Consider the following 23,970-nt stretch of genomic DNA (forward strand, 5'->3'; position numbering starts at 1 on the left):
CCATTCACATAGCATACAACATAGCACCTCTCAGAGTTGTGCAATGGAGTGACTCTACCTCTAGGTGTATAAAATTTTTCTGTCTTTCCCTCAAATATAAAGCATATCTAACTGAAATTCTTGGCTCAGCAATAGATTCAAAACTAGTTTCATCTAATGAAGTTGAAGCATATCTCCTTTAGTTCCCTTTCACAATATGTTAGCACATACCAAGAAGGTCATAGGCAGACAGGGAGATGTCTGAGCTATAATTAATATATTTTCATACCTTCTCTCTGTATGAGTTAAAGAGGAAAGAAATATAAAACTACAACTTAACAATCAAAGAGAGGGGCTCCTGGCCAATTTTGGTCAGGAGCATTCTCCCTTACAGACTAAGAGTATATATTGGTTTTAGGGTGAGGATGGCCATTGCAAGCTTGGACTGTTTCTGTGTGGGGGAAAAGTTTATAGTGGGGTTGGAATGTTTCTGGGTGGAAGGGTGGTTATCTTGGGGCTGACATCTTTCCAAATGGAGGGGAAGTTATCTCTGGGCTGGCATGTTGCTGGTAAGGGAGAGTTCTGAAATGTTTCTGATCAGAGATGTTATTTGTGGTTTATAGTTATGCTGACCTTAGCCATTAGGTTGATATCCTTTGTATTTAGGTGGTTTTTGATCAAGGTGAATTTTAAAATGGCAGTGCTTGTCCAAGATGGCAATACTCCTGCTCTGTCACTCTCATGCAACTTTAACCATGTTATAATATTTTCTTACTCTTATACATGAAACAATCTTTTAATGTATCAAAATTATCATTATTTACCTGTACTGATTCAAATGTATTTTGCAAGAGGCCTAATAATTGCTAGGCATGCTGGAGTAGCAGCTGGGTGTATAATGGGGAAAAAATAAACATGTAGTAGTATTTATCCTCACGGGGAGAGAGAGATTAATCAAATACAGATACAATATAAAAATCTGTATCAGTTAGTTTTTGCTGTGTAACAAGCAATCCCCAAATTGTGGTTACTTAAAACAATCATTTATTTAGCTCACAATTCTGTAGTTCAGGTATATGGGATGTGCTATGCTACTGGTTTGCACTGGGTTGACTCAGATATATGCTAGGTTGGTACAGTGCTAGCTGGACTAGTTTGGCCTCAGCTGAGGTGGCTTTTCTCTCCACCATGTGCTCTCTCAATCTCCAACAGGCTGGCCCCACTTGTTTATATGATTATTAAAAAGGATTCATAGAAGACAATGAAAGTTTGCAATGTTTCTTGACAACTACTCTCAAAATTAACATGAAATCAGCATACTCTGTTGACTAAAGCAAATTAGGGGGCCAGTCTAAATTAAGAACTCAAGGATAAGGAATGAGGCTCTAACTTTTGATTACAGGAACTGGAAAGTCATATTGCAAAGGGGCATGGATCCAAGGAAGAAAGTAACTGCAACAATTTAAATAATTAGACACAAATGCAATGGTTGATGTGCCAACAAGAAGTACACAGTGCTCCTGGAACCACCAAACATATTTATCTAAGTCAAGTGTATCACAAGGAATTTCCCTGAGGAAGTGACTCTTGAACTGGATATTATAAATGAGTTGTACACTTAAAGATGATTAAAGTGACAAATTTTATACGATACATATTTTATAAAAATTTCAAAATTAATAATGTAACAAACCAAAAACTGTGGAATTGAATGGTTTAATAGGTGAATTTTATGGTATGTGAATTATATCTCAATAAAGCTGCTTTTAAAAAAAAAAGAAAAAAAAAGAAAGAAAGAAAAGAAAAGCTGGGGAGAGAAGGGATTTCCAGGCAGAAGGCCTAGTGCACACAAATGTTCTATAGAAGGATCATTGAAAGCATAAGAAAGTAAAGATGGCCAGCACAGTTTAATCAGACAGCAAAAGAGCTCAGTTGGTATGAGGCAGAAGATGGGAACACTTAGAAGGGTGAAACTGTCTTATAAGTCATAAAGTTTTGAATTTATTATAATAATGATAACAACCACTTCTTTGTCACTTATGATGTACCTGTCATTATTCTAAATGTTGTATATGTTTTAGATTTTAATCCTAAAATCATCTATACTAGGATTTTAAAAATAAATAAACTGAGGGTTAAGGCAGTAAAGCAACTTGTCCAAGTTCTCACAATGAGGCTAGACTCAAACTCACCTAGTCTGAATCCTTATTTTTCACCAATATGTAATAGTGCTTCTGCAAGGTCATTATTCTTGTGGTTATTATGAAGAATAAAAGACAAATGAAGAATTTTAAACAGGGCTGTCATGGTCAGTTTCATCTTTTTAAGAGTTCATTCTCCACTAACCAACAAGAAAGTGCAAATCAAAACTACAATGAGATATCACCTCATACCTGTTAGAATCGCTACTAAAAGATAAAATATAAGTGTTGGTCAGTTTGTGGAGAAAACAGAACCCTTACATACTGTTGTTGGAAATGTAAATCAGTACAACCACTGTGAAAAACAGTGAGAAGTTTCCTTAAAAACTAAAAATAGATCTACCATATGATCCAGCGAGTCCACTGTTGGGTATATATTCAAAAGAAATGAATCAGTGTGTTAAAGATGTATCTGTACTCCCATGTTTATTGCAGCACTATTCAAAGGCCAAGACAAGGAATCAACTGAGGTGTCTATCAATGGATGGACTGATAAATAAAATGTGGTATATACACGATGGAATACTATTCGGACATAAAAAAGAATGAACTCCTGCCATTTAAGACAACATGCATGAAGTTGGAGAATATTATATTAGGTGAAATAAGCCAGGCATTGAAAGATAAATACCACATGATCTCAGTAAATGTGGAATCGAAAATAGTTAATTCCATAGAATAGAGTGGAATGGTGGTTACCAGAAACTTAGGTAGTTAGGGAGAAGAGGGGAATAAGGAAATGTTGGTCAAAAGATACATAATTACACTTAAAGACGAGGGAAAAGTTCAGAATAGGCAAATATAGAAACTGGTTATGCAAAAGTACAACCACAGAAAGTTGGTAAATGATTGGCTTGGACCAGGAGGTTGGAGGGCAGGAGGAAAGAGGATGAGAGAAGGGAAGTTAGAAATGATTGCTAATGGTTGTAGAGTTTTTATCTTGAGTTATGAAAATGCTCTACAATTGATTAGGTGATAGTTGCACAAAAACCACTGGACTGCACCTAAAAACCATTGGACTGTATACTTCAAATGGATGAACTGTGTAATATATGAATTATATCTCAACAAAGCTGTTTTTAAAAGAGTCCATTCTTACTACATCTACATTAGAGGACTTCCTAACTTTATATAAGTAGTCTATTGCTGTATTCCAGGTAAGAGAGGATAGTAATTTAGATAATGGTGATGACGGTGGATAGGGAGCAAAAGTAATGATATTGACAGATGTTTAGAAAACAACATTGACAAATAAAATGAACAGCTGATCATAACTTAAGCATAATGCTTATAGACATTTTAGATAACTATAAAGACTGGAAAACCTTTCATCATTTACAAATTCACACATTCACCTGGTGATCCTTTTATTCATTCATAAAGGAATGAATAGGATAGGAATGAATTTGATTGGAATCAAATCCGGTTTACCTGAATTCCTTAACAGCATTTTTTCCATAACATATATATTGCATTATCACTGATTTCCTTATTAGATACTTAGTTGTAGATTAACCACTAATATTTAAAAATCAAAATATAAAAAAAATTGAGTTTTATTAATTCAAACACAATGCTGAATGGCAGCAATTGGTTTATGATCCTCATAAACAGGTATAATTAACATGTTCAACAAGAAATCTGTACTAAAAGGACTCAATAGATAATGAAGCAATCAGGAAGATGTATGATTGCTGTTTCTGAACACACCAGTTTTTCATATTTTGACTCTGAAATTAAGACAAATAAGTAGGCTTAGTGGCAGCAATATAATTATATAGATAACTTAGATGCAGTTTTTGCTGAGAGGTAAATGTATTTGATCAAAATTATTAACCATATCTTACTGTCACTTAAAATGGTTCTGAGTAATTTTACAGAGAGATTCTTCTGTAGACAACAATGCTGACTATTAGAAAATGAAAGTTTTAAATATTTGGTAGTATTTTTAATAATAACACAAATATTGCTAGGAAAAGTCTCAGTTCAATCTGATACAATAAATGTAATTGGATTATTTTCTACTGAAAGTCTTATTTCTCAAGGGAGCAGAAACTTAGTCTGAGACACTTTTATGCTAAGATTGGGTTGAGGTGATATGTTGCTTACCTGGGGTCAGGGTGTGCAGAGTGCAGAGACTGGGACAGACCAAAGGACTTCTTCTCATGGTAGTTATCTGTCCATGCTGACATCTGCTGATCTCAGTCAGCCTAGGTCACAGTGAGCTATTCATGTGTCATCTCTGGAATAGATATACTGTTTTGTGGACACAGAATGTATTCCCTAAGCAAAGGCTACCATGATATTAGTTATCTACAGTTCTAAGACCAGGTACACAAGAGAATAAAAATAGATAACTTACTGCAAACCAGTCAACTCAAAGATGTACCCTGCTGGTACAATGTTAAGAACATAAACGAGCACAGTGACTTTGACTGAAATCAAAGTCATATGTAGTAATGGTCATTTGTATTATATTTTTAAGGAAATATAATGAACAGATTAAAAAGTCAATTCAGGAAGAAGTAAGTCAGAGTAAAACAAGGAGCTGAAGAAAAAATCATAGAGGAAAACTCTAAAAGAATTTATGAATATTTGTATAAAAGGCTCAATTACACTTGCATTCAAGTGTTACCAATTATAGCTTGAGAAAAAGGGCAGGGATGTTTTCTGGTCATTTGTGCTTATGTTCAAATTTAGTTTTCTGCAACATAACCACACAAGTCTGCAACATGGAAGGCCAAGTGGTCTTGCTTCCCTGGCCTCATTTTTTTTTTTTTTTATGCATTGCCTCACAACTTCATATCACAGTATGAAGATTGTTGAAGGGGGGAAAAGGAGATGCCTAAATCACTTCTACTTAACAGTGAAAATAAATGTGTCTACAAAAGTCTCTCCAGGCATAATACTTTGAGGTTATAGTTCTGCAATTTTGCTGACGTGAAGAGGCATTCCTTTTTCTTGATTTGTAAAGTTGCATTCCATTTGTATTTTATTTGCAAGAAAGCATGAACAAAACAATTTTTGATAAACACAAAAAGCTGTGTGCCTCATTATATTGGATGACAAGTGAGATCTTACAGCTTCACATCAAATCAGTGGAAAAATAATTATCTGCAAAAAGTATGTGCAAACATTTTTCTTACAAAGCTAAAATTCAAGGCAATGTGTCTGGAATTTGTTTCTCCCTTTAGGCTGCCTCCATTCCATGAAACATCTGTCTCAATTTCCGCTCTTCCTGGAGCCTCCTTTTGGTCTCTCTACAAATCCATTCCTTCAGAATCTGCCTCATTCTGACCTACAGATGGAAACCGTATGACTTTCTGTTTAAGAAAATGTGCCCAATCTACTCAGCTGGAGTTTTCTGGCCACGCTTTATAGTACCTGCATGTATGGCTCCTAATGTATCAAATATAGTATAATCTGCTTTTGTTTTGATTTCATGCTTTAAATAATTTAAAGTATGTATTAGAACATTCACTGATTCTTCTCAGAAAATCTCTAAACATAGAGCTGTGAATTAGATATATTTTGGACAAGCAATGTTTGAAAAAACTATACTTCAATAAGTACTTGCTGATTGCCTATTATGCTTACAGCCTGGAGGTACACAGATAAAACATATGACATGCTTCACCATCCAGTAGGTTTGGAAATACAGAAAGCAAATAGAACCAATGTAACACCGAGCAGAAAAAGCTGAAATAGAGAGACTCTATGGAGGCACAGTTCAGAAATATAAGCTAATAAGAGAAGGTTTAGTGTATCTTTAAAAAAAAATTCATTTGTGCTTTGCAATGCATTTAAATCTATTAAAAGTGATATTTAATAATAAGTGTATCTTTAAAATTTTGGGGTTATTCAAACATCTAGAAAATATCTGGTCTGAAAATATACCTGTGTTATAGATGAAAGGCATAGTTTGCACATTATTTGGTATTAAGTAATACAGATGTAATAATTTAGATGTTTCTTTACTGTTTTAATGAAAACAAATAAGGAAGAAAGGTGGAAAGAAGCAAGAGGCCATATTGGTGTGGTCAAAGGAAAATCTGGGATTTCTGGGGATATACAAGGACATTGGACCACAAAGGGTGGGTCCTGGATGTCGCCACCTTAATTACCTGGATCAAATTTTCAGCCCAAACTTACAAAGCCATCAGAGAAGTAGACACTTTACTAAGTAACACAAGAAATAGACATTCAGAACAAGGGAAAGAATCTGAAAGAGAAGGTTTCTTAAAAATTCAAACAGTATTCTTAAAAGCAGTGAATCCATTACTTAAAATACACAAGTTAGATAAGCACAAAGCAAGTATAATCTAAAATATAATATCCATAAAATAATATTTGAACACTTTCATAATTTTATAACTGCCTCCTAGTGTCAAATCTCTCAAAAAGTCCATTTTAACACTCCTAGATATAATAATATTTGTTATTTTAATAATACTGAAAACACATGAGAAATGGCACATCATAATCAAATCATAGTTTTTATGTCACTATATATTTTAGTTTAGTTTAAAGAATACTTTTCAGTAAAATATTATTAGAGAAACTTAAGTTATTGGTCAGGGACAGAATATTTGAACCTAGGAAATCAAGGATTGAATGGACAGGCAAATACATATCAATTTCTGCTCAGTTTTTACCTTCAAGGGGAGCAGAATGAGGGCTGGATGGTGAAGGGGACTTTTGGACTTTACTCTCTATACTTCTGAATTATTATGATGCTTTCACAACAATGATGCATTCTTGTAATTCTGCTTGTTATTAGATAACAGTAAATGAGTTTTTTTAAACCTATGAAATGAACAAACATGTAAGATAAAAGAACAGGAAGACAAAAAAAAAAAAAAAAGGCATTGGAAACAACTTCTAAGATTTGAGAAACAAAGCTAACTAAAAACAGCAGTTACTAGAACCATGTGTGTTCCTCTTAGCAAGCAGGCTGGCCATACTGTTGAACTTTAGAACGTGAGTGTCCTCTTGTGGCAAAGATGGGTACATTTTAAATTTGTGTCACTGCCACACAGAGTGACTGAGAAGTTTGCCTGATGAAATTCTCTTTTTTTTTTTCAGTTTGAAATAGCCACAGTGATGCCTTCGGGGAACAGAGAGCTCTTCACTCCACCCCCACGGCCTGAGGAGGCCCAGGAGGAGGAAGAGGAAGAGGAATCCACTCCCAGGCTGATTGATGGCTCTTCCCTCCAGGAGCCCGAATTCACAGGGGTTCTGGGCCCACACACCAATGAAGGTCAGGTATATCAAAGCAGAATTACAATTGAGTCCACTTTGTCATCCTCAAAACTGCAAAGCTTCAACTCTACAGGGAACTCACATGACATGACCCAAGAAGAAATTTTTGGAATAGGCTAGGTTTGAAGTAGATTTATACATATATTTTATATTTAAATACAAAGCAGTTTTACTAATTCAGTTTTGGTCTGATTAAAATGATCGAACAGCCAAAGATTTGGGGTGAAAATATTGGGCATCATTATTCAAAACTTGTGTGGTAGAATGTATCTGTAGAACAGAGAGTATTTGATGAGCAGAATAAAATCTGCCTCTGATATGAGGCCACAGCAGTTCAAGGATATAAGGGATGATGAGGATGAAGGTGATGGTAATAGCAATAATATTTTGTGCTAATTGAGCATATACAATCTATGGCTCATATGTTCAGTATTTCACATTATCTCATTGGATTATTAAAACCTCCCTGTGAGAGTGTTAATGTTACTCTTTTCATTATCATGGAGAGAACTATAATTTAAAGGGGATAGTAACTTGCCAGACATCACAAAGCTGTTATATAGTGGGTTTGAGGCCAGCCTGTTCAGATTATTTGTTCTTTATTTATTTAACACAGACTTCTTCTCACTCAATCCTAAGAAGCAACAGAGAGAGGAAAATGTTACACAACATCAGACACCATGTTGCATGGCTTGCAGATGATTGAAACCAGAGCTGTTTAGTTAATGAGAAGGAATTCTTGTGCTGAATGTGATTCTATAATATGTTTATATTTCTTGTTTGAATGTATCACTGTCAACCATGGAAGACTCAAGAGGACTCACACTGGAATAGTTTTATATACACAGAGAATGGCATAGTTAGGGAGTGTAGAAAAAAAATAAGGAGTGTTCCCACTGCAAAGGTTGAGTGAGTATAGAGTGTCTCTGTATTCCAAGTTCTCCAGACACAAAACTTAGTTTTAAATAGCCACTGTTCTCATGGATATTTCTGCCTAGCACAGGAAGATAGACATAGAAATAAATTTAGAGACAATATTGTATGTATTAATCCATTTTCACGCTGCTGATAAACAGATATCCAAGGTTGGGTAATTTATAGAGAAAAATAGTTTTAATGGACTCACAGCTCCACCTGGCTGGGGAGGCCTCATAATCATGGTGAAAGACGAAAAGCACATCTTACATGGCAGCAGGCAAAAGAGAATGAGTCAAGTGAAAGGGGAAACCCCTTATAAAACCATCAGATCTCATGAGACTTATTCACTACCATGAGAACAGTATGGGGGAAACCACCTCCATGATTCAGTTATCTCCCACCAGATCCCTCCCACATGTGGGAATTATGGGAGCTACAATTCAAGATGAGATTTGGGTGGGGACACCACCAAACCATATAACTGTATTACAGGTCTTATGAGAAAAGTCTGTACAGAGCACGTTGGAGACAAAAAGAGAGTGGGGAGCAATATTATATAAGGCAAGACTAAAAGCCAAGTACAGGAATCAAAACTGAGAGTTTCTTGGAGAGACAGAGGAGCCAAAACATGTATATTCAAATCCTGGCACTGTGACTTGTTGGGTTTGTATAGTCTTGAGCAAAGTATTCAATATTTTTGTGCCTTAGTTTTCTCATCTAAAATAAATGGGATAATAAATAATAGAACTTATAGAGGTGTTGTCAGGATTAAATGAATACATGTAGCTACTGGCCCATAGTAAATACAATAAATGTTAGTTATGAAAATCTTAATCATAAAGGATTTTATGCATTTTTTCTCTCTTAAATTTTTTAGTGTACAAAACAGCATTGTTAACTGTGGATACTATGTTTATAGAAGGCCTCTAGAACTCATTCATCCTGTATAACTGAAATTTTATACACCTTGAACAACTCCTCACTTCCCTAGTCTCTGGTACCATCATTTTACTCTTTGCTTTTTTGAGTTTTAACTGTTCTTCAATAAGTAATATAAAAAGTTGGCCTTTCACCCAATGTTTTCTATATGCCAGAGACTTGAAGTGTTTTATCTACATTAACTTTTTGAAGAGTCATGACACTAGGTACTAGGCACTGATTACCCCTTTTTAAAAATAAGAACACTAAAACTCCAACATACTATAAAGTTGATCTATTTCTAGTATCACAGAGGTGTTATGTAGAACGCAATATAGACAAGTAAATCCTGTCAGTGTCATTAATGAATCTATCATATTCTTTCCAAGCAGTTAAATTTCTGTGTATTAGAAAACTCTGCAAGTAGAACAAGGAAGATGCACAATGAGAAGAAAATACAAATATCCAGCAGAAAGCACCCAAACTAGGAAAATTAAATATCTCTAGAACATTACTTATGTTTAAGTGATTTCAGATCCTTTAAAAGTTGACCAACCTGGTATCAATACCTAGACTTTGGATCTCTCAGCTGAGCCAGAAACAACAGAGAAGCAGAATTGCCTAATTCTTTTGAAAGCTTGAGTCGAGTAATAGTTTAATGATGTCAATTTAGAAACATAACAAAAACTAAGATTTTTTTTTTTTTTTTTTTTTTTTTTTTTTTTTTTTGAGACAGAGTTTCGCTCTTGTTACCCAGGCTGGAGTGCAATGGTGTGATCTTGGCTCACCGCAACCTCCGCCTCCTGGGTTCAGGCAATTCTCTTGCCTCAGCCTCCTGAGTAGCTGGGATTATAGGCACGCACCACCATGCCCAGCTAATTTTTTGTATTTTTAGTAGAGACGGGGTTTCACCATGTTGACCAGGTTGGTCTTGATCTCTCGACCTCGTGATCCACCCGCCTCGGCCTCCCAAAGTGCTGGGATTACAGACTTGAGCCACCGCGCCCGGCCAAAAACTAAGATTTTTTTAAAAAAATTTGTCTCTAATTGTACTCTGAGGATCAATAATGAAGTTAAAACTCAAATTCACATTTTAATTTAAGAAGAAGCACACATTCATCAAAATTAAATAGTTTGGAAATATTTAGAATATTAAAAATGAAAACACCGTATTTTTACTCCTAAACTTTCTAAAAATAATACTCTAAAGCTATATAAGGAAGCCTTGAGTTATGAGCAGAAAAACTTAGAATTAAATTATAACTACTGTGAATATATAAAAATTACCCTAAGCAATTACTGCTAAATTATCAAGGTGATAAATATGCAGTAGAATCAAATGCCTTACCTCTAAAAAGTTTTATGATGAGTAAAACATATTACTTTATAATGATTGGAGAAATTACTGCATATTAAATATTTTACAGCTCCTGCTTAAACATTTTTTCCTGGCTTTCCATTCTTAAAATTGAAATAATTTTTGTATTAAATGATGGTAATAAAACCTTAATAGGCACAATAATAATAATAATAAGCCATTTGATTACCAACCACAAATGGCTCTTTCAATTAGGATGATCAAATCTCCTGTTTTATCTGGGTGTGAGGAGTTCCCCAGATAAGTATCTTTCAATGTTAAAAACAGGTAAGTCTCAGGCAAACTAAGACAAGTTGATCACTCAACAATTCTAGGACATTTCTTCCACCACTTTTCTAGTTTATTTCATAGAGATTTCACTTTCTCCATTCATTTCACATCTTACAACCCTTATTTACCCCATACCTAGACCGCTCACGCCTGTCAGATAACTTATCTTCCTACTTCATAAAGAAAAAGCCATCTATCAGTCAGCAGCTCCTTGGTCTTTCTGTTTCCAGGCAAAAAATCTGCCTACAACTATATCGATGTGCTCTATCTCTCTCTCCTTCTAGCAAAACAAAGACACTCTGTCCTTCCACAAGTGGGATGAAAATCCTTCCATGTTCTTTGAGTTCTATTTCCTACTGTCCTTCCATAATCCTTTTTATATTCAACTTCACATCCTCTGGATGTTTTTCTCCAAATTGCTTCCACATTAATGACCTCCTTCATCAGAAGTATATTTTCTTATAGTTATCACTATGCCTCATTCCTTGCTCTTCACAAACATTTCAGCATTTCCTGTATTTGTGGCAGCTTTTCCCTTACTTCCAACTTTTCCCTTAATGGACTGTAATCTGGCTTTCAGATCCATCACTTTGCAGATCTTGTAAACGCTCTGATACCCACTGCAATAACTAATCAAAGAACATTTTTCGTTCTTTAACTTACCTGACATCTCAGGAGGCTTAGGTTGTTGATTATTTACTTTCTCTTAAAACTCTCTCTCCACGTGGCCTCCATAACATCACCCTATCCTGATTCTCCTCCTTTCCTCTGGTCATTGGTTCTATACCTCCTTTAGAAACTTACTGTCCTCTCCATGATCACTAAACAGAAAGTGAAAAAAGGGTGGACATAGGGGTGTGTGTGTGTGTGTGTGTGTGTGTGTGTAAGACAGAAAAGAAAAATCAGTGTGTCAAGATATCACCCAGCTTCAGAAGCATTTTTGGCTCCATTGCCTCCTTTATCACCACTTACCGCAGCCAAGCTACCATCTTTTGTCTACACTATGATTCACTTCAACTTTTTCCAGTTGCCTTGCATCAGTCTTCCATTACACCTTCCAGCAGACTTAACTCTTAACATGCAAACTGCATCATATGGTACCTCTGCCCATCCTTATGGGAAGAAGTAAAGCTGTAGCACAGCCTACAAGGCCCCTGCATGTTATGTCCCATACTTTCCAAAGCCCTCTGAGTTTTAGCCATATGAACTCTCTTTCAGTCCCTCCAAAGTGAAGGCACATGCTGCTTCCTCTGCCTGGTATACTCTTCCCTTCCTACCTACATAGTCAATTACTCCACTTCCGCAAATCTCATCTCAGTTTTCACTCCAGAGATGCCTACCATGACTCTCAGACTAGGTAAAATCCCTGTGTGTTATGTATGATGCTTCACAACATTTATCACATTCATAATTTCATTTCTGTGGTTAACAATGATCTCACATAGCAGATCGTAAAATAGAACTGTGTCTCTTCGTGCTCACCACTGTTTCACCAACTAGCATGGCACATTTATATAGAAAGGAGTCAATAATATGTATTGAGCAACTGAATATTAACAATTATTATCTTTTCTTTTTCTTGAAGCAGGTGTTGTTTCATTGAGATGTTAAACTATGAAACCAAAGACTTAATGAAACTATTACATGTGATATTTTAACTTTATGAAAAGTACAATATTAATATTTACATTTTGAATACAGAATTTCTACTAAATAAAAAGTACTCAGTAATTTTAATTTATTTTTAAAATGTTACATTGAATATATCAATTGTTGAGACAATTTTAGGTGGTATATTTGACTTGAATATTCTATTTACAAAAAACTTTTTGAGAAAATACATAATGTAATTGGTTAGTGGGAGACTCTAATCTTGTTTATCAAACGTTGAAATTCTTTCTTAGAAATTGATTTGTTACTTACATGTAATTTTATTTTCCTTTATCTTTTAGACTTTCCAACCTGTCTTCTTTGTACTTGCATAAGTACCACCGTGTACTGTGATGACCATGAACTTGATGCTATTCCTCCGCTGCCCAAGAACACCGCTTACTTCTATTCCCGCTTTAACCGAATTAAAAAGATCAACAAAAATGACTTTGCAAGCCTAAGTATGGATGACAGTATTAGTGGCCTTTACTTCTTTACACGCTTCCCTAAAATTAATGGCCTTTACTTCTTTACACGCTTCCCTAAAATTTTTACACTGTCAAATGTTAGCACTGGGAATGAAGCTTGAATGCCAAAACATGGTTCATGAATCAATCACTTTTTGTTGTTTAAAAATTTGACAGTTTGTTTTAATAATTATAAGAAATAAACAACAAATAAGCAATGGTCATTTCAAAACCACATAGTCGATATTTTCAAATGAGCTATTCAAACTAAATATGCATAATAAATATTTATATTTTATATGCTGGAATGTTTTATCTTGTTATGACATTATGAGTAAAATATTATGGTCATGTTTATGAGGAGTTGGCTTTTTAAAAATAAACTTCCACTAAAGCATCGTGGTTTTATGACAGATGAATGCAAGCCTAAATTCTGACTTTATAGTTGTTGCCAATTAGGAGAATTTTGGTATGTGTCTTCATAAAGTGCTTTAATTATTTGAAGATTTCTTTCTAATGCCTGTATCTTTGACTATTAGAAAACATAGCACTCTTTCATCAGTGAGGGAAATATTTTAAATGACAAAATCCAGACAATTATTTATAAAGAATATAGAGAGAAGACGAGTTATTTTAAATGTAGTATACCAACTTATTTGCTAAAGTTATACTTATAAGTACACAAATACAAATTAGTATTTGGAGGAAATAATTGTTATAAAAAGAAAGATAATCATTTTATTAAGTGTTCATTGCTAAATTTATCTTTATATTTGCAAAATATAGGAAAATATAGGAAATATTGCAAAATATAGGAGAATTTATATTTTGATGAGAACAAAACAATAATATTTACTTCCTTTTTTTTCTTCTAGGTGACTTAAGAAGGATTGATCTGACATCAAATTTAATATCTGAGATTGATGAAGATGCATTCCGAAAACTGCCACAACTTCGAGAGCTTGTCCTGCGTGACAACAAAATAAGGCAGCTCCCAGAATTGCCAACCACTTTGACATTTATTGATATTAGCAACAATAGACTTGGAAGGAAAGGGATAAAGCAAGAAGCATTTAAAGTAAATTTTAAGTTTGATAGAAGTTTGCAGACTTTTATCTTCCAATTTTATTTGTTGTCATTAACTAGCCTTTTTCTTTCTACAGGGAAATTTTATTGATTGATTGATTAATTGACTGAGATAGGATCTCACTCTGTCACCTAGGCTTTAGTATAGCTGCACTATCATGGCCCACTGCAGCTTCGACCTCCCTGGGCTCAGATGATCCTCCTGCCTCAGCCTCTCAAGTAGCTGGGACTACAAGGGGCATGTCACCATGCTTGGCTAAATTTTGTATATTTTTGTAGAGATGGTTTTGCTATATTTCCCAGGCTGGTCTTGAACTCCTGGGCTCCAGTGATCCTCCTGTTTGGGCCTCCCAAAGTACAGGGATTACAGATGTGAGCCACTATGCTCAACATAAGGGGATTTAATTTAGTGAGACTTTTAACTTTCAAAATAAACTTCCCAACTACATCTGTCATGCTTTTGAGAAATACCATGTTCTGGTACATTCTGAGGGTGATCGAGAATCAAGAACAGAAAGCAGGTCTGGAATAAGAATTTGTTGGTGACCTGGAGCACCCCCTACAGGAGTACCTGGAAGTGGTGCAAGCCAGAGAATCTGTATTGATCAGACCCTCCACTCAGAAAGGCTACCTGACTGAAAGGACAGCTACTTGGCAGGATATGGGCAGTCTTGAAGATAGAAGGCTACTAAATGACCTTGTAAAGAGAGGATAGATTCAGTTAATCTTACTAAGTGAAGCAAGCAGGTTTGGGGCTAGAGGAGTTGCCTAGAAAAACAGCATAGACTCTGAGAGCAGTAACCAACTGACTTTCTTGCCCACTCTTAAAACATTCAAGCAGCCCCTTTTAGTGTACCGTGAACACATAATTTTAAAATACTCTTTAGAGAGACACCACCTTATTCTCAGGGATGGTATAGGGGATAGTGTGGCCTCATTACCCCTGGGTGGTGGTGAATGTCCTGTCTCTTGGCTAGGCCTCTTGTGATTCCATTAATGGTCGCTCTGGGGGTTAGGGCATCTCACTATAGCCAGACAAGGGTCATAGACTAGGCTGCCCACTCTTCCTCTGTTGCCGCAGCTGGCAATGAGGCATGGTTTATTCTGGGCTGTTTGGCTAGAGTACAACAGCCACTGTCTAAATGTTTTCTGTCTTGCTAGGCTGCCCTTTCCTGGTACTTGTGCTACCAGGCCATTGCTGGGGAGGAACTCTTTTTTCCCATGTCTATAAAATAAAGGAAATTCTTGCTGTGCCTCATCAAAATACTTGAAATCCCACTGCAGAATGTCTTTCATGGGAAGAAGCAGCCTTAGACTGAACAAAACAAGGTTTTCCTAGAGACTGAAGAACATTGTATTTTCATGAAGAAATATTTGCCTGTAGTCACTTTTTCCAAAACTCATCTGAATTGTCTAGTAACTCAGAAAACTAAGCTGCCTCAAATTTACAAAACAAGACATGAACCGGAACATGTCATTTTACAAATACGTGCATGGAAAGGGAATGGAAAATACAATTGTGACACCAGTAATTTTTACTGAGTCCTACATTTGGAATGTTTACAGGACATGTATGACCTCCATCATCTGTATCTCACTGATAACAACTTGGACCACATCCCTCTGCCACTCCCGGAAAATCTACGAGCCCTTCACCTCCAGGTATGAATCTACCAGTAAGCTGTCCCCAAAAGCTTTGGAGAAAGCAAAGCCAAGAAGGCAGATGTCAGGACACAAGAATTTGACTGTAATGACATGTTGACACACTGTGACAACTTTTCTTCTTTTTGTCTTTTCTCATTTATTCTCTCCTTTATCTGAGTAGAAAGGTATCTTTATACGTTCATAGTTCTATCTATCCTAACTGAATTCTGGTAACTTTACGCTTTTCCTTATATTCCAAGGCAAAATGCAACCTTTTGGTACACAAAGTTTCTTTTGAAAAAAAAAATGGAATGTTTTACCTGATCAAGGAAATGTAAATAGTAGAAGTGGAAAAGAAAGGGGAGAAATAAAAATCTAACTTGACGTTTAGCTGTCAAGGGAAAAAAATCGATTTCAGTCTGTGATTTTAGGTTTTATGTGTTGAATTAAATTCAATCCTAGGGCATTTCTATGTGCTTAGAGATGACAAACGCCATCACTCTGGATAAAGAAAGTGCAGGTTTTTTTCTAATCAACATATTTGAAAGTTTTGGTTATTTTAAATCCCATTAAACTACATTTATCTTTGAAGCATTCAGTTTGCTTGATTTAATGAATTAATAATATTTTATTTTCACCCCTTTGATTAAAAAATAGGTCAATCAAAACAAATATTTTTGATTGTTAAATATAAATTATTTTTTATTTCAGTCTGTAGCTATAATCAACATTCTCTTATAAATTCATCTGTGGAATAAGCAGAGAAAACACCCATTTCATGCTCAAAGAAATAATGTTATAGTTTAATATATTTTTGGCAGAAAATGTACAAAAAGTGATTTTGCTATGTAAAAGCAGGACATAAATTCCTGTGTTTCTCTTTGTGGATTTCGTGAATATTTTACCTTTGTGCCTTTTCTTTTATTCCTATTAATATACATCTTTCATGCTTTTGGGATATCTATCTATCTATCTATATATGTCTGCATCCTGAATATCTGTCTCCTGTGAGTTTTTCCACTTTGCTTACTTGCCCTATTACATATGTCGTTTCTAGCCATCATTTGGTTTCTGGATGGCTCTCTGTTTCTTTGATTCTGGGGGTGAATTTCTATACATATAAAGATTTATTTTCTTGTTTATGACAGAAGGAAAGATTTCCAAGGGAGTACTCAAATAAATTTTGGACTGTGTTTTCTAATTATGAATTAAATTATATTACTATTATCTGGGATTATATTGATTCTATGAAGAAATGAAGTCTTTGATGTTATATTTAAATATAATTTGTTTGCATATGTAGTTTGAGGGAATTTATTTAAAGTAACTGGTTTTACATTCCCATTCTAAGCTTTGAAAGGCAGTAGGTGCACCACCTTAAAGACTTTTTCTCTGTCACTATCACCTCACAACATCCAGTATATATCTGTTTTTAACTTACATTGTCTTACATTTCTATATTTTAATACATAAATCAATCTCCTTTTTTGTTGTTTGAAAAATGTTTGCCAACATATAGTATAGCAATTAAAACTGAAGGCTCTGGTAAAAGCATATGCCCTGGAGTCAAATTCTAGACCCAAAGCTGTCTGAAACTCCCTGAATTTCTGTTTTCTTATCTGAATAAAAAGGTGATCTATACAGGATTAATAAAACAATGTTTGTAAGGTGTTTAATATAGTTACTGATACATGATAAATACTTAAATGTAAGTCACAGTTATTAACAACATATATCTATCATCTATGAAAGGGAATAGCAGAGTTAACAGGCACAAAATATGTGTTATTCCTCACTTTATAATGATGAGGGTTAATACATTAAGGTCAATACATACACAATTATAAGCATATATGCATCTAATAACAGAGGCCCAGAATACATGAGGCAAAAGCTATCAGAAGTAAAAGGAATAATAGGCAATTCAATAGTAATGGTTGAAGTATTCCATCTTCTTCTTTTTATTTTTAAATTTTATTTAATTTATTTTACAGAGAAGGTCTTGCTCTGTCACCCAGGGCAGAGTGTGGTACTATGATCATAGCTTACCACAGCCTCCAACACCCGGGCTCAAGCAATTGTCCTACCTCAGTCTCCCAAGTAGCTAGAACTATAGGTGTGAACCACCATGCCTGGCTACTTTTTAAAATTTTTTATGCAGACTGGGTCTCACTATGTTGCCCAGGCTGGTCTTGAACCTCTGGGCTCAAGTGATCCTTCTACCTTCCAAAGTGGTGGGATTACTGGCATGAGCCACTGCACCTGGCCCCCATTCAATATTGGATAGGACAACTATTTATAAGATCAATTAGTAAATGGAAGACTTAGACAACACTGAAAACCAATTTTTTCTAACAGTCATTGACAGAACATTCCACCCATCAACTACAAAATACACATTTCTCTCAAGTGAACAAGGAACATTTCCCAGGATAGACCACATACTAGGCCACAAAACAAGTATTAACAAATTGAAAATAATTACAATTATACAAAGTATGTTTTCTGATTCCAATGAAATTACATTAGTAATCAAGAAAAAATAAAATTTAAGAAATTTACAAATATGTGGATATGAAACAAAATTTGTCTTAATCACTAATGGGTCAAAATATAAATCTCGAGAAAGTTAGAAAACAATGAGAGATAAATGAAAACAAAAATACAACATATTGAAATTTATGGGATGGAGCTGAAGCAGCACTTAAAGGGAAATTTTCAGCTGTAAATACACATATTCAAAAAGAAGATCTCAAATCTATAACTTAGCCTTCCACCTTAAGATAAGTAAAAGTAGAGGAAACTAACCCAAAGTGAGCAGGATAGAAATAATAAAAATGAAAGCAGAAATAAATGAAATATATAACAGAAAAACAATAGAGAAAATAAACAAATTAAAAGTTGGTTCTTTAAAAGATCAACAAATTGATGTATTTTTAGTTGAAGTGACCTAGGAAAAAAGTCACAAATTACTAAAATCAAGAATAAGCAAGGGCCCCTTACTACCAACCTTACAGAAATAAGAAAGATAATAAGGGATTATTATGAGCAACTGTAAACCAACAAAAAATTACATTTTTAAATGAACAAATAGCATTTTAAATGGACACATTTTTAGAAAAATCCAAGCTATTGAAATTGACTAAAGGATAGATAATCTGAATAGACCTATAATAATTAAATATATAAACTTTGCAATTTAATATCTTCTAAAAAAGACAACCCACTCCCACATGGATTTACTGGTTAATTTTATCAAACATTTTAAAATAATCTTTCACAAACTATTTTAAATAACAACAAAAAAGAGAATATTTCCTTCCTAACCCATTCTGTGAAGCCAATATTACCCAATAACAATACTCAACAAATATATCACCAGAAAAGGAAACTATGGGTCAATATCCTTTATAAATATTGATGCAAACATCCTCAACAAAACAGAACAAACTGAATTCACCAACATGTAGAAATGATTACTTATCATAACCAAGTGGGATTGCAAAAATATGACTAATTTAATATTTAAAAATCAACCAATGTAATATGTTCATAGAATAAAGGGTAAAAACTATGTGATTATTTCAATAGATGTCAAAAAATATTTGACAAAAATCTAACACCATTTTATTGTAATATTACTACAACAACAAAACTAGGAACACAAGTAACTTCTTCAGTAAAGAACATCTACAAATAACTCAGGCTAACATCATCTTCAATGTAGAAAAACTGAATGCTTTCTTCATAAGAACAGAAACAAGACTAAAATTGTTTGTCTCACCACTTCTATTCAGTATTGAGCCTGGCAGTTACAGCTAGGAATATTAGGAAAAAATAAATACATAAAATACAACAAATAAATAAATGGTTTCCAAATTGGAAATGAAGTCATCTTTCTATTTTCAGATGACACGATCTTGCATATAAAAAATCTTAAGGGATCCCAATAAAAACTAGTTGAACTGATAAATGAGCTCAGCAATGTGGCAGGTTACAAAATCAATATACAAATATCAATTGTATACACCATATCTATACACTAGCAATAAGCAACCTGAAAACAATAAGAAAACAATCCTGTTTGTAATAGTCACAAAGTTTAAAAATTACCTAAAATAAATTTAATGAAGGCAGTATACAAGCTTTGTATACTTAAAGCTACAACACATGGTTGAAATTAAGATCTAAATTTGAAAAAGATAATTTCATATTTATGAATCAGAAGACTTATGATTAGGATGAAAATGGTCCCCAAATTAATCTATAAATCTTAGATACAGAAAATCCTAAGGAATCCACTAAAGTATTTGAACTACTAAATAAGTTCAGCAATGATATCAACATGAAGTATCAATTATGTTTCAATACACTACCAACTCATACTCACTTAGTTGGCTAAAATAAAAAAAAAGAGAGAGAGACAATGAGAAGTATTAGTTAAGATGCAGAGAAAACTTGAACCCTCATACATTATAGGTTTAAATATAAAATGGTGCCCCTACCTTGGAAAACAGTCTAACAGTTCCTCAAAATGTTCAATGCCTAAGAATATAACTAAGAGAACAGAAAGCATATGTCCATACAAAACTTGTACATAAATGTAAACAGAAGCATATTCATAGGAGCCAAAATGTGGATTTGGAAATAGTTCAAATTTCCATTAATTGATGAATAAACAAAAAAAATATATATATATTTATTTACAAATAAATATATATTTATATATTTATATATATATATATATTTATATATATATATATATATATATATATATATATATATATATATATATATCAGCACAATGAAATACTATTGGACAATAAAAAAGAATGAAGTACCAATACATGCTACAACATGTATGAACTTTGAAAACACAATATTAAGTGAAAGAACTCAGTATAAAAAAATACTATATGATTCCACTTAGGTGAAATGTCCAAATAGGAAAATCTTAGAAACAGAAAATAGACTAGCAGTTGCTGGGATGAGAGATGGGGAATGTGTGGTTTTCTTCTGAGGGTGTTGAAAATGCTTTAAAATCAGACAGATGATTGCAAAGCTCTGTAAATATACTACAAAACACTGAGCTATACCATTTAAGTGTGTGAATTTTATGGTATGTGAGATACAGTACCAGTCCTGGGCCCTGCTTACCTTCAGGATATTTGCTCCCTCCTTCCTTCCCCTCACTGAGTTGAAGGTTGAATGTTGAGGGAGGAGCATTCCATGCTAATTTCTCAGAACTCTAAACCTGATGTTCTCTGTGCCTGGAATGTTCTTCCCTTTTTTTTATTTTTTTTATGCGTTTTTCTCTTTGTTATTCCATTCTCAGTTCAATTGTTATCTCTAAAAATAATTTTTAATAGTTATCCTGTTTTCTTCACAATACTCCTCACTTTTGGAAATAACTTCTTTTCTTTCAGTTGTGTTTTCACCTCAAATTTTATTTCTCTTACTGAAGTATAAGCTCCTTAAAGGCAGGAGCATATCTCTTTCCTAATTCATCCCCATTGTTTAGTAAGTGCTTGGCATATACATTAAATGATTTTGATTGACGAAAAGAACAAAAGAATAAAAATAAGGGTGAAGCACAGTGGACTGCACTATCAATCAATACTAAGAATATGTTGTATCTCGTCATAATTTACTTTCATCTTTTTTAGAATAACAACATTCTGGAGATGCATGAAGATACATTCTGCAATGTTAAAAATGTGACTTACATTCGTAAGGCACTAGAGGACATTCGATTGGATGGAAACCCTATTAATCTCAGCAAAACTCCTCAAGCATACATGTGTCTACCTCGTCTGCCTATTGGAAGCCTTGTCTAATTTCAGATAATGTTTAGCATTATGATGCCTACTATACCTAAACCATTCTGACTGCTCTCTTCCAAAACAAAACTCAGCATGATACTCTGAGGTTGTGTTCTGAGATATTATATGATTACATAAAATATAATTAACATTGTTATAATATAATGAAAATGTAACTTAAGGAAACACCGGATGAGTTAGGAATAAATCTAAAATATTTACAAAAAGAGCAAAATTAAGTGATAGAAAATATTTCACACATGTTCTTATATATCACGTATCACTTGCAAGTTTTAGGAGCTCATATCCTAAATAATTTCAAATTAAATGCATAATAAAGTAAAATTTTAAAATGAACACTTTAGGTATTTTTGCCAAGATGTAGATGTTTTTAATTAAACCTTTCTCTTCCTTTTCTTCCACTAAAGCATTTTTATTCCCATAATCCATTAAAGAGCATGAAGAAAATAATAAATGTGTTTGAAAATTACAATGGCCTTGTGAAATATTCATCATTATAATCACACCATGCAAACCATAGCCAACAATAAGACACATAACTTCCAGTTTTTGAATGATAACCTTTTATCATCTTAAAGATTGACAACTCATTTTAGATCTTTGATAAACTGATTATTTATGTAGTATATTTCTGTGCCTGGAAGAAAAATAAAATATAGAAAATGAAAAATATAGAAGATGATATAATCATATTAGGAAAGAAGTAACACTTTCTAAAGAGAGTTCATCTTTCTAAAATATATAATCATAATACAGGCACATACATGGTTCATAGCTGAAAGACAACAAAAGAATAGCCAAGGAAAGGTTAGTTTCCTTCCAGCTTTAACACCTCCAGGTCTGCTCTGCAGAAATAATGTTTTCTTGCATACCTTCATAAAGATTTTCACAAGAAACAAAACTTGCATGTCAATGATTTTTTCTTTTTTATACAAATATATATGTGCACATGCTACATGTACATTTCACCAGTATATGTTTATTTATACATAAAATATGCATTTTTAAGTATAGAAGATACAAACTATTCTGAACTTTGCTTGTTTAATTTAAAATTATTGCTGGACAATCAATCCATATCAGCACATCCAGCGCTACTGATTCTGAAAACCAAATATCAGTCTATCACATGGATGTAGATTTTTTGCATTTACACTAAACTGCAAAGAATACCCTTGCTTGAACATGAATAAGTTTGTATACATGTGAGAGTATATGTATTGATAAATTCATGAAAGTAGAATTCTGGGTCAAAGATTATGTTAAATTTTAATAAACATTGCTAAATTGCCCTTCAAAGACAATATAACCACTTACACTTTCACCAACAGTGTGAGAAAGTACATGATCCTCTAGAACTTCACTTAGATGGTTTAGTATAAAACCTTTTCATCACTTCATAGTCTATTTCTGAATTAATATATTAAAAAAGAGAAAATTAATTGACAATGTATTTCCTCCAGCATTGAAAAATACTATATACATTTTTCAACTGCATCTTTCAATTAAATATATTTTTGTCTAAATTATTTGAATTTTTCCCCATTGCTCCATACCATTCCTTATAAGCCACTACATGTAACTACAGTTAAATCAAAAATTTTCAAAATGTAACAGCTAGAGAGTATTGCTCTAATGTATTCCACTTTAGGTGCATAAAGATTTTTCTACTTCAATTTAAAAGTATGACACTAATATGTCTTTAATAACAAAAAGGATATGTTAATTTGCTTGAGATCTGTGGAGAAAAATTAATCACACATTCAATCAAAACTGTATGCCCCAAAAGTAAAAAATCTTAAAATAGAATGACCATCTAATCATCAAATGCCACAAACCAGTGACAATTAAAAACTAATTTAGAAGCCTTTGTTTTTACTTTTTAGATATACTTCACAATAACTATATGACCGTGCATGGGACTAAAAGTAGAACTGTATCCTTATGTTGTATACATATATTAGATTTCTACTGTGGCCTGACAAAAATTTCCATAAAATTAGCAGCTCAAACAACACCTATTTATTATGTCATAGTTGTTCTAGATTAGAAGTTCCACAAGACTCACCTAGGATTTCCGCTTAAGATTTCAAAAGACCAAAATCCAGTTGTTCCTTGCTAGCCTCTTATATGAAAGACATCAAAAATAATTTACTTCCAGGCTTATCTGGCTTTTTGGAAGGATTTTTTTCCTTGTGGTTGTAGGACTGAAGTCCCCAGTACCTAGCTGTCAGCCAGAGGCTCCCACATCTTTTGAACAGCACCCACACTCCGCATTACAAGGTCCCCTTCATTTTCAAACACAGCAATGGCACGTCAAATCCTACTTCTACTTTCAGTCTCTGATTTCCTCA

General features: G+C 33.8%; 1 protein-coding gene across 1 annotated transcript in view; it reads left to right on the top strand.

Moving 5' to 3' along the window:
• The window catches only part of EPYC (epiphycan), a 39,083-nt gene extending 16,998 nt beyond the window's left edge, over positions 1-22,085 (top strand). Inside the window, exons 3-7 of the mRNA XM_003927873.3 lie at positions 7,266-7,440; positions 12,879-13,037; positions 13,919-14,121; positions 15,696-15,791; positions 21,440-22,085. Of these exons, the coding sequence (XP_003927922.1) occupies positions 7,266-7,440; positions 12,879-13,037; positions 13,919-14,121; positions 15,696-15,791; positions 21,440-21,610 (804 nt within the window). The 3' untranslated portion in view covers positions 21,611-22,085. The remainder of the gene's footprint in view (positions 1-7,265; positions 7,441-12,878; positions 13,038-13,918; positions 14,122-15,695; positions 15,792-21,439) is intronic.
• The last annotated feature ends 1,885 nt before the right edge of the window (positions 22,086-23,970 follow it).

Source organism: Saimiri boliviensis, chromosome 7 (genome assembly GCF_048565385.1).
Source record: "Saimiri boliviensis isolate mSaiBol1 chromosome 7, mSaiBol1.pri, whole genome shotgun sequence".
NCBI lineage: Eukaryota > Metazoa > Chordata > Mammalia > Primates > Cebidae > Saimiri > Saimiri boliviensis.